This window comes from Calonectris borealis, chromosome 22 (genome assembly GCF_964195595.1).
Source record: "Calonectris borealis chromosome 22, bCalBor7.hap1.2, whole genome shotgun sequence".
NCBI lineage: Eukaryota > Metazoa > Chordata > Aves > Procellariiformes > Procellariidae > Calonectris > Calonectris borealis.
Window position 1 is genome coordinate 7,433,915 of NC_134333.1, and position 11,920 is coordinate 7,445,834.

General features: G+C 49.7%; 1 protein-coding gene across 28 annotated transcripts in view; it reads right to left on the minus strand.

Moving 5' to 3' along the window:
* Positions 1-11,920, minus strand: part of MAPT (microtubule associated protein tau) — a 60,023-nt gene that overhangs the window by 11,568 nt on the left and 36,535 nt on the right. For 8 of the 28 annotated variants that reach the window (XR_012676893.1, XR_012676894.1, XM_075171301.1 and 5 more), the window contains 7 exons: positions 9,736-9,791; positions 8,348-8,527; positions 6,967-7,099; positions 6,369-6,419; positions 5,661-5,926; positions 2,213-2,305; positions 1,973-2,065 (listed from right to left, as the gene is read on the minus strand). Coding sequence is in view for 25 of the 28 variants with exons in the window: in XM_075171301.1 (XP_075027402.1) it covers positions 1,973-2,065; positions 2,213-2,305; positions 5,661-5,926; positions 6,369-6,419; positions 6,967-7,099; positions 8,348-8,527; positions 9,736-9,791 (872 nt within the window). In the remaining 3 variants the exon portion in view is untranslated. Of the gene's footprint in view, positions 1-1,972; positions 2,125-2,212; positions 2,306-5,660; positions 5,927-6,368; positions 6,420-6,966; positions 7,100-8,347; positions 8,528-9,735; positions 9,792-11,920 lie in introns of all 28 variants that reach the window. The other 20 variants (XM_075171316.1, XM_075171308.1, XM_075171318.1 and 17 more) reach the window with 14 other exon arrangements.

The following is an 11,920-nucleotide window of genomic DNA, read 5'->3' on the forward strand; positions in this document are numbered from 1 at the left end:
TCGGTCGGAAGGCAGGAAACAGACCCCAAAAGGACAGCTGGCGCCTTTCTAATCCCAGCCGTGACCCCAAAGCGCCTATGAGCAATTCGGGCACCACTGGAACCTGGGACTGAAAGACCTCCCATTTCCAGAGCAAGCAATCAGCAATTGAAACACTTTCTGCTCTCATTCCAGTTCCCTTTTTTTACAGCCAGGACTCCATTAACCCTTACCATCCTGCTGGGGAGCAGAGAAGGGTCCTCCCCATTTTAGCAAGAAAGGAAAAGGGGCACAGAGCTGCTTGTCTGGGAAACCAGTGCCAGAGACCTGGGGATCACACCTCTCAGCATCAACAGCTTACGTCAACTTTTGCCTAATGCATCCCCTTGTCAGAGCATCCACTGGCTTAAAAAACAGATACCAACCCCAGGTTACTGTAGCAACAGTTCATTCCTCTTCAAGCAGCAACGGCTGGGCAGGCAGTCACTGCTGACAGCGTCGTGGAGGATTAAGACACGACGTCCATCAAACCCCGGTGGTCTCTTGTTGCCCCTCTATCGGAGGAGCCCCAAGGCACAGCTCTGCCACCAGGACAGCCTGTGCAGCCACGCTCTGGCCACGTCAGCACATGACTTTGCTCCGAGGGCCCGCACCCAGAGCTAAGCTGCTGTTTTCCGTGTCAATGCAGCCGGCAGCGATCACACGATTTTCACTGCTGGCAGAGCCTAGGGAGGGATGACAACCTCCAGCCAAAAATCCAGATAATTCTTAACCCACTGCAGCTGCGAACGCTTGCACATGGAGTGAGCTCTCAGTGGAGAAAAGGATCAGCTCACCACCCTGTGCTGAAGCTAATTACCAGCCACAGCACAGACAATTCGTGACAAAAACTAACTCCTGGCATAACAAGTGGTCCTCCATGCGCCAGGCAGTCCAGCCAGTGCAGGACCCTGGGGTAAGAAAGAGCAGAACAAGCATGGAACCTGCTTCACAGAGGTCTGATCTCTGCAAAGCAGCTCCCCTGGCCTGTTAAATAAACGCAGAATGACATCAAATTTAAGACGGAGGTTGCAAACCCAGTTATGTCCCAATGCTTACGTGCCAAGCCTCTGCAACGCTCTGTTTCTGTGGGAGGGTGTCCACAGAGATCAAAAACAGCACAAAGAAAATCCATCGGCAACATCTGAGGGGCACCAGATAGCTCCCTCAGATGGCTGCAGACCAGGCAACCACAGACCCTGGGTTGCACTGTTTGGGGTCTCAGTGATGCTCCTTCCTTGGTCCGTCATCCTTCCTGGACCCAAACTCTGTCTCCAGAGAGACTGGTGTAAATCCACCAACCTCTGTGGAGTTTCTCCAGGTTTCTGGCACAGTAACTGAAAGCTGAGTCCGGCTATTCAGCTGGCAATGGCTGGAAATGCCGGCGTTCAAATCAATTAACTCAATATTACTTTAGGCTCAGCCTCCACGGGCGTTGCCTAACATACACTGGACATATTCATCAGCAAGCAGAAGCTTAATATTTGCATGGATCATACTTGCCTGATGGGAATGGGCAGGAACCTGCACTTTCACATGTTGTGCAGAGTCATGTGCAATTTAGCAGTACATTAAGCAACGAGGACTGCGTTTGCTTATAAATCTATCCATCTACTGCATCAGCAACTACGTCACTGTCTGCTAGAGGCCACCCATCCTGCAGACAATGAGGCATTAAGCCTTCCAGGTAGTGTAAAACCTTTGAGTTAACGGGATGTTTTGTTACAGACATGGTTTCTACATGGGTCAGTTAGCTCTGTGCATGTCAGGCATGTACAGGACTTGTTAGGGTTCATCTACCATGTCTTTTGGGTTAATGGAGTTAAATGACAGCACGTCACCAATGGCTATCTGACAGCAGGGTCGCTGCAGATAGCATTGGCGATTTGGTGTATACAACATGCCACTAATAATAAGGATTATTACAGCGCATTCAAAGTGTGAAGGTACTCACACTGCCTCCTCCCGGGATGTGTTTGATATTATCCTTTGAGCCACACCTGGATTGAACGCTGCTAAAGTCCAACTTCTTATTAACAATCTGCACCTTTGGTAGCCAGAAAAGAGTCATTGCACGTCACCAATAGCTATCTGACGGCAGGGTCGCTGCAGATAGCATTGGCAGTTTAGTGTATACAACATGCCACTTATAATAAGAACTATTATAGTGCATTGAAAGTGTGAAGGTACTCACACTGCCTCCTCCTGGGATGTGTTTGATATTATCCTTTGAGCCACACTTGGATTGAACGCTGCTAAAGTCCAGCTTCTTATTAATAATCTGCACCTTTGGTAGCCAGAAAAGAGTGTGAGAAACAACATGACCATCTGCAGCTTGACCATGCGTTATATCACTAAAACCAGGAACCTGCCTTCCAGTGCGAAGAGCAAAGGAGAATCTCTGGCTTGCCGCATAGATTTGTCTGCTCATGGGCTGGAAACTGAAGATGGAGGTGGGCAGGTTATAGCTAGAGATTGGATACGTCTGGCTAGCAAGGCAGCCCTGGTTTCCAGGCCAGAAACACTAGCAAAAAAGCCAGCTCATCCCGTTTTCTTTCACTGAACAAAACGGGGAACTTGCTGGGCAGCAAACAAGCTGGAAGGCACCAGTGGTCTGAAACTCAGCTTCTGCAGAGCCAGTGGAAAAAGGAAGGACGGAGCTGAGAGAAAAATGCCTGCTCAGCCCCATCTCCGATGCTGGGCAGCATGCCCCCTCTCTAGGACAGAGATACGTGGCCTCGCATTTCAGCAGCTTCAGCAAACTGGGCAAACGGGTGCAGCTGGCTGGGGCAGCAGGCTGGAGAGCAGGAACCGTGTGTCCAGCACTGTCTGGGAGAGGAGACCGAGCTCTGCGCTGAGCAGGGCTCAAACTCCCTCTACAGTTACAAAGAGAAAAAGCAAATGCTGCCAGGGATGCAGTCCCATGCCTGCAGTTTTCTTAACTCTTGTATAGATGAGATGAAAGGGGCAGCACAGACCAACCCCAAAGGCAGCTGCTCTATTGCGTATTCCTAGCGCCATTTCGGGTGGGAGAGAGGCTGGAAATGGCTTGGTGCCACAGGGGAACCACATACCATGCTAACTTCACCCTCCAGTCCCAAGGCCTGTCTGCTATCTCCCCACACACAGAGATTTTTGTACTAATTAATTAAGCTGTTTCCCTTTAGGGCTTGTTTTCCCTATTTGGGTTTTATAAGGGCAGCTATGCTGGAGTGACCCCGTGCATAAGAGCAGCTATTCCAGACAAGACAAAGATGTAGATAGTCCCTGCTCCTTCCCCTGCATGGACTGGAGTGGCTTTACAACCTAGGCAAGTATAAACCAGAGGTAAATGCATGTAAAAACCAGCAGGCACACAGGCCTGTGCTCCCTCAGGAGAAAGCCTGTCTGAAGCACAACCCTCATGAGAGGAAAAGAGACACAGCATCCTGCAAGAAAGCAGCGTCACATCACGCTGCACACACAGTCCCTGGACGACAACGTCCACGAAGCTGGCTGAGCAGGCAACCTCGCCCTCCGTTTCAGCATGTCCCCAGCCCGCTGCTGCAAGGAGAGCTCCTCGCTCTACCCTGGTTCTTTAGTATGAGAAGCACCAAGGCTAACGTGTGCCTCCAGCATCATTTTCCAAGTTCACATCAACTAATCCTGCAAATCAGGATCCAGTTCTGCTAGATCAGGCTTTGCCAGAGCACTACTCAGTGATCCAGCAACAACAGAAGTGCTCAGTCAATGCAGAAATACTGGAAGAGATCCGGCCTGGCTGACTCCTGGCGCGTGTGCCCCATGTACCTTTGCTTCCCTAGGCTGGGGGTCCGAAATCTGCACGGAAAGCAGACTCCAGACTCATCTTCTGGCCACCCTAAAACCAAACTTGTTGGAACAGCCCCTTCTGCCCCAGCTGCAACCATTCTGCTAAGGGCAGCCTTGTATCCTACAAAACCCGCAACAGAGCACCCAGCCATTCTCCCCTGCAAAGAGCAATGAATTGTCCCAAATTCAGTTGTTCTTACTCTTTCAATGACAACAATAAACAACATGTTGCCTGAGAGAGAAGCTGACAGAGAAAAAAAACTTGTAAAAGCTGGATTAAAAAGAAAAAGCAAACAATTTAACCAATTTACAGTAAATGGAAGGGTTCCTTCTAAAATCCCTGAAAAGCAGTGTTTTGTGGGGGCGGCAGGAAAAACTTACGCCCTGTGCTAAGCAGGCAGGAGGGCTGAGGCCCCAGGACACGGGCAGCTGGAAGGACACATGCTGCTCATGATCAATGGCCGGAGCAGCCCTGCCCAGGCTCCAGAGCCCCCCCGGATTGTAGTACAAAGCAAAATGTGCATTGTCCAGTAAATCGCCAGCCACGGCAAAAAATGCACATAAGGAAACGGAAAAACACGCTGCTGTTTAAGATGGTGAAGAGAAGCCATCTCAAAGCCTCCCCCCATGCCAAAGTCGAACATTCAGAGCCACAGAGTTACCTAGTCACACAAAATGGCATGCACCGCACTCGGGGAAGATTTGTCACGGCTCTGTTGCATTAGCAGCCGCAGAGCAATGTCTGCAAGGCAGTGTTCCCCCCTGGGGCAGGCAAGCACAAGCACGTGGGGACTCCTGACTGCACCGGCCATCAGATGTGCTGTTCTGTCATTTAACATCCCGGTGTAAGAGCCACCGGGCCTTCACCAGTCAGAGGAACCAGGTGCTTTCATGTTTCCACCCATGCAGCAAGGAGGATTTTATAAAAGCCTCAGGACGCATCCACACAGGGCAACGCAGCAGTGCAGAGAGGCTCGGATGGGTGCTGAGCAGCCAACACCACAGCTGGAGCCGTGTAACCACACACTGCTACTCGTGCGGCTGCACGACGGATTAGCTCACACCACTCCCTCACCCAAACTCTCCTCTGCTGGGCTTGCAAAATTTAACACGAGACCCTCGTTCCCAATCACTCGGAGCACAGAGTTCACTTTGCTGCTCATGAAACAGCCTCTCTGGCAGTGAAAAGTACTAGGGGTTGAAAGGGTAATAGTGCCACCAGTTCTGGCCATGCCACACTGCACCATGTAGCAAGACAGTGCCTGATCGCAGAACGCAATCCAAAACCTTGCCAAAAGGATCCAAAATCACAATGTTCTGAAAAACGTGCCGAGCCTGGGACCCTCGCAGGGAGGAGACCATCCTCTCTGCTCGCTAATGAAGAAATGGAGGCAGTGTTGAAGGGACTGCTCCAGATCACACAGCATAGGATTCAGAAACACAACCCTGATCCTGCGACTCGTTAGGGCTGCAGGTCACAATTTGCTCTCCCTAACTGGACACCACAAGGGAATGTCACTCCCCTGGCAGCCAGTCCACACATTGACGTGCCACCCCATGAAAGCCACATCAGCTCTCTGCAGTCCTTTTTGCGGGACAGCTGTACTGCACTAAGCCAGGCAAGCAATTTCAGGACAAGCATCCAACCCAATTAGCCCAAAAAACTCCAAAATCAGATTCAGGAGATCAGCTGAAGCATGGCTGCCCACTGCTGTATCTCTGGCCTCAGCTGGGCTGCTGCTGCTCCAGGGAGGGCTCTCCCCTCCCAGATGCAGCGTCAAGCACCCGCTGTCCGTACAGACAGGCCCCTGGAGAGCAGAGCCCACATTTACCTTGCCACCTCCGGGCTGGTGCTTCAGGTTTTCAGTTGAGCCAATTTTGGATTTCACATTTTTCAGATCAGGCATGGGTGCAGCTGACGGCTGGATGCGGCTCTTGGCAGATGCAGGAGATTTCGGTGGTGTGCGAACCACTGCCACCTTCTTGGGCTCCCTGGCTGGTGGGGTGGGCAGAGAGGGAGTGCGGGAACGGCTGCCTGGAGTCCCGGGGGAGCCGGGACTGCTGTAACCGCTTCTGTCTCCAGACTTTGGCTGCTCACCTGAAGTTTGCAAGGAAGCAAGCACAGGATAAGCCATCGGGTATGCAACTCCTTCCCCACACACTGCCTGCCTTTATGGGGCTGATCTGCCGGGTCCCAGGGCCCACCCGCTACTCCTAGTGCAGACCATCAGCAGGGGGAAGATGGCTGCACTTTCTTCTACTTTAGTTTGAAGTGAAAACTGTGATTAAAGGGAATTTCCGAGCATCTCAGAAGGAAGATGGTCTTCATTGTCTGGATCATTGGTAAGGCTCCCCACCCGAGCGTGACATTAGCATGCATGACAAATTACAGACAAAAGACACTCAAACAAAACCACTTTTCTGTTAGAAATTTGGAAGCGTTTTTACAAAATTATTTTATGTAATGAAATAAGGCTGATCACTGAGCAGCTTAGAACTGAAAAGAAATGGAACAAGAAAAGAAAACCCTTAAACATCACCTTTCTCAGACTTTGCTGCTGCAGGAGGTGGTTTTTTCTGCTCCTTTCTGCCTGTTTAATGAATGAGAAAGATGCTTAAACATAATAAGGCTGGGAATTTAATTGATTTAAGGTTTTATGCAGCTCTGGTTAAGTACAAAAAATATATATATTCAATGAAATGCACCGTTTTAATGGAAATTCACAATGCCTGATGCTTTCTGGGGTTTTCTTCTCTGAGGATAATGGGATAATCTCCATTCCTGCAATCGAAGAATTGATCCTCTTGCCCCTGGTCTTTATAAAATATTGCCAAGAGAAAAGGAATAGATGGATTAAAAAAACCGGAGCTGCCTAAATCTTCCAAATTGGAGGAAATCCCAAAGGGATAAAGCAACTGCCCTCTCCTACACACTGGCAACTATATGAACAGAGCAGATAAAGCAGCATCCAGAAAGGCTCACTTCAGAGGAATCGTCCTTAGCTCTGCACCCACAGCCCCGGGACAAGCCTGAGCAGCTCCGAATCACCACGCAGGTTGGAGCACCACCAAAGCAGAGTCTCTAGAGTCAGAAACACCATGGGAAGGTGGCTGCACGCCGTTCTCGCCATCACCTACCAGAGCTGGGAGGTGTCTTGGGGGCCGTGGGTGTCTTTGCTGGGATGCGCGTGGCATTGGTCGAGTTCCTCTGAGCCTGCCCGGCTGCAGACCGCGGCGTGGCCGTCTTCGTGCCACCTCTCATCTCCGGGCCCTGGGGATGCAAGGGGCAAAGGCTGATGCAGGGGGGATCTGTCCGGGCATGGGCTATCACCCCTCATGGATCAGAGCCACACGAGCCCCTCCAGCTTCCTACCCTGACAGCCCACAGGAGCTCCCACGGGTTTCCCCACATGCAGGCATCTGCGACGTGCCTGTTCACACCCCGTTTCCCATCACAGTCGCTCCTAGGCTGGCAGAGTGGCTGCGCCCCTTTCCCATGTGAGCCCTTAGCTTCAGCTACGTTATTCACCGCACACTCGGGCCTGCTTAAAAAGTATGTTAAACTCCTTTGTCTGTTCTCCAACTTTCATCATTTTGTTTCCCCTGTTCTGCTAAAATTTTGTACAGAAATAGATCCATTGACTAGACCAGAGGCTCCATTTAGGAGTACAGTGCCAGACTCCAAACACAGAGAAGCACCTCCTTTATCTGTAATACACTACTGTACCATGTGCATAATCTGTAATGGCATGTAAATAGCAATATGCTATTTATTAGCATGTCTTCTGATCGTGCAGAAAAGCCTCCCCAAATCTATAAACTAACACATCCTCTTTCTGATAACTTTCTAATGCTGGTCTGTGTACAAACCTCATGAAAAACATGCAAGCAAAAATTTACAAGCTGACTGGTCCCAAGGCAGCAGGGAACCAGAACAGAGCCATCGCAATCCCCATCACGGTAAAACCATATCCCATTGTCCGCGACCTGCAATCTCTGCTCTTTCCCTCACCACGGATGTATTTGTATGACTAAACACCACAAAGGGAAACTCCAGGCTACTTTTTGCGTTGCAGAATAAGGATGTGCGTGCATTTCTTATTCTCTGTGTAGCACCTGGCAGATCTGGCTCCAGCACATTTCAAATACATCTGCTGTTTACAGCCAATGCACCCATAAAACACAGCATAAAGCTGCAAAACAAAGAAGAGCATGAAAGAGCATAAAGGGACCTGGAAATGCCTCAGGGAGACCAGGTAACACCCTGCAGCAATGAGATTTTTGCTGTAACGCAGAGCAAGGGGCCTATGTGCTGGTGAGACAGACTGGGTTGCTTCGAACACCAAAACTGGAGCCAAGTCTGGCCATGGCCACTGGAAGGTGAAGGGGAAGCACATCCCACCCTCTCCACTGAACGGGACACGGAGAGACTGCCCAGCCAAGCACTGTCAGACTTGTCAGGAACGCTTTAAGGTATTGCCCAAGGCAGCTTTGCCTCTCTCGCATCCCATTTCCTTACCTTGGCTTTCGTTTCTTGCGTTCCTGTACTGGCAGGTCGGGATGTGACAGAAGAGACTCTTTTAGAGGTGGAAGCAGGGCTGGAGGGTGTTTTCGAAGGGGTTGTGCTAGAGGAGGAGTGTCGTTGGGGGGGGATGGAGGGTCTATCGCCTGGGGGTTTGGCAGTGGAAGGTGAGGATTTCTTAAATATGGAAACAAAATAAAATTGGAACAAAAAAAATCAGTATGGGAGGGAAACAAAAGGGGATCACCGACATTAAATAGGATTAGAAGGTGCAATACATATCTGGGTGTGGGATAGGCGATGGCTGGTACTGCCCTCTCCCTGCAGCACAGAGCTGGGCAAGAGCTGCGGGGCCCAGGGCACTGCCGGAGTCCCACGTCTGCACCGGCAAGCATGGGATACCTCAGCTCTGTTCTTCCCACAGGGAAGCAACACCCAAGCCCCTTTCTGGGGAAAGTGTCACCCCGTGACAGCCTGCCCTTGCCACCGCCCTCCACACCAGTGGCACGTTTTACTATCTGAACTGCTCTATTTACTCCCAAACTCTCCATGTGCTCTGCTGGCAAAGGTACAGCACTATCACCACCAGCATTTCTGGGAGATGCAGATGACTGCTCCCAGATCTCTCAACCGCATCATACCTGCTTTGTCAATAATGGATCAATGGTTTTTATCTAGACAACTGCTTGGTATCATGGCAAATGCCTATCCTGACACAACCCTGCCAAACCTCACTAGAGAAAGATCAAATTTCCCACTGTTTGAAAATAATTATATTCCTCACCTTTAATTCTTCATCCACTAAATTGCCCATCAGCTTGTCCATTACCTCACCCAGGCACTAGCCAGGCTAATGGCCAGCTGAACTAAACCTCCTCCAAATTAGCAGTGTGACAGATACCTTTAAACCCACTATTAAACTCTCTTCCTCATCCAGAACACTGCATCTGCAAGGCCTAGATTATTTAATTTCATTTTTTAATTACATGTCTTGCTCTTTTCACTGCGTTGTCCACAATACAGCCCAACGCAGTTTTGAGTTTGCTTTTGCACGGGTTTGCCCCAGCAAAGCCAGCCAGCTGCTTTCCAGTCTCAGGCTGAGAAAATGATTTCTCTAACCACCCACCCAACCCCACGAGCCACATATTTGTTTTAGATTTGGTTTGCTTCCTCGCCCTCAAAGATCACCATGAATTGCACCATCCAAACCGGGGTGAGGGAAGAAAAAATAAAAACACTCTTGAAAGACAGACAGAAGAATGGAAGATAATGGCAAGGTTTCCTAAGAGGCACAACTGCAGTCCAGGAGAGCAGGAGAGGGAGTCAGGAACATGCACAGTACCTAGTGGGCTGACATCAACCTCAGGTTTTATTTTTTAGCTTACCTTCGGTTTCTTTTCCTCAGCTTCAGTCCCTTCCTTGTCTTTGCTGTCAATACGACCTGGCAAATGGAAACACACAGAGTTACACTTCTTCGGACTGGTCATTAAACTCTAGAGATGATAATGCCTGTGCTACAGCAACATGCAGGCTGGGTGGGTGTTCCATGTTCCTGCTCTCCTTTAAATTAAATACTCTTCTTAGAAAGATTACAAAGTCACTCATTTCTTGCAGAAATACTTCCACATCGTGAACACATTCTTTCTGGGTTAACAGATTATCCTGTGCATAGGCAGCAGTGCGTTAGTCATCACTGGAGCATCAGACACACGCAACAAGGTCTGTATGACACCATTTTGCCCAGATTTGCACTTGGTTCCAGTAGCATTTGTTCAGTTTAGGACAGAACAGTTCTCTTCAACCCCAAACATAAGTCTCCCTCTCTAAAACACCCATTGGTTCTAACAACCATATATATAAAGACTAAAATTGAAGGATGCCCCAATCCTAGCAGCACCAGGTTGCCCACGATCTCATTTAAAGCTGTTGTTCAGCGTGTTAGCTTTGCAAAGCATTTTTATACCTGGCCATTGTTACTTCCCATCCCTCCTGACACACTGCCTTCTGCCTCCCCAGCAGACAGCGCGCCTTTGATCTGGGTCAGACCCTGCAGGGTCTTAAGGTTTTAGCTGTTGTCCTACTTGATTCGTATCAAGCTCACAGTGACTCTGACGATGTTTCAGTGTTTTGTCCCATTAGCCTACAAGCACAACAGACTGCAGTACTGCTAATTAGGAGATTAGAAACAGGGAGGAAGTAATGTTTGTACTATAAGGCACTCATAACAAAGACCCTTTTCCCAGTCTTCAGCTAATTCCTCCCTAACCTAGGAGAAAAAGCTGCTGATATTCTCCCCAGCATTTTGGAAACTTGCCCTGGGGGGTCAGCCCTTTCCCAGTGACATGAACAATGTTGTTAATCCAGCACTGACCCACCCCAGCAGCCACTCCCAGAGCTGCTGGATGCACTACCCTTCCCAAATTCAGTTAAACTACAGACTGGAGCAAGGCTGGAGCTAAACAGCCACAAAGCATCTCTCTGTCTTTGAAGGGAAAGACCATTAAATAATTAAAGAAATGCCTCCTATTGAATCAGAAACTGGTTGACTCTGGGCAATGCATTCCCAACCCGCCATCATTCTCAGGCTCCGATGCTAGAGATAGCAAGCCATGCCAATGCCCTGCAGCACATGTGCAAAGCTTCCCGCTGGCTTATTAGGTAGTGAACAACGAGAAATATGTTATGAGCTTTAGCTCCAATGGAAAAAGCTACATCAACAATTTCTTCATGAACCCCGCGCAGCAAGGAGCACACTCTCTCTGCCGCAAACCAGAGCAGCATTTCCAGGCTAATGGAAGCAGCCAAGCCAGCTTTTGGGATGCGGCACTGGGGTGAAAGGCAGAGCTCCCCCCAGGCCAGGCTCCGGACAGCCAGAGCTGAGGAACAACACGGTGAGACACCATTGGGTTTTAACGCATGTCCCAGCTTATTAACACAATTCAGTGCTAAACCTGCATTGTGACATCCCTCTGACCCCCAGTAAAGGTGGAAAATAGCTCTGGCAGAAAAAAAGGTCTAAGAGCTGCTCTGCTGGCAGGGATGCTCGTGCATTGAGCAGTGAACTCAGACCTTCACCCAAGACAGCTAAGACTGAGATTGCTGCATGAACACAGCAGCTCCAGGGTCTGACTGCCCTCCCAGCCTAGCCCAGCCTAGAGATACACACGCTGTTAGATGCACCCAAGAGCCAGGCCTCCACACACACAGGCAGCTCCTGCAGAATACCCCAAATACAGCCACCGCGTTGGACCACCCAGGGACATGCCATCCAGAACTGGGATTGGAGCAGGATGCTTTGTAAGAGCATCAGACATGCCCTGTAGCGGGCAAAGGTCCAGCTAGCTGCAGACCTTGCCTCCAACAGCAGTCAGTAGCGGATATTTAAGGGAAAAGTACAAGAAACAGGACCAATGTCGGGCCTTTTCCATGGTTAGACCTGCCACCTCACTTGCCTTTTTCCTCCTCCCTCCTCTTTAGGAAAGCCAATACAAAGAGTTATTGGACCAGACAGTGGACACATGCAAACCAGATGGGACGTATCTTGCTGGAACAAGCTGCAGTGTGTGCCGG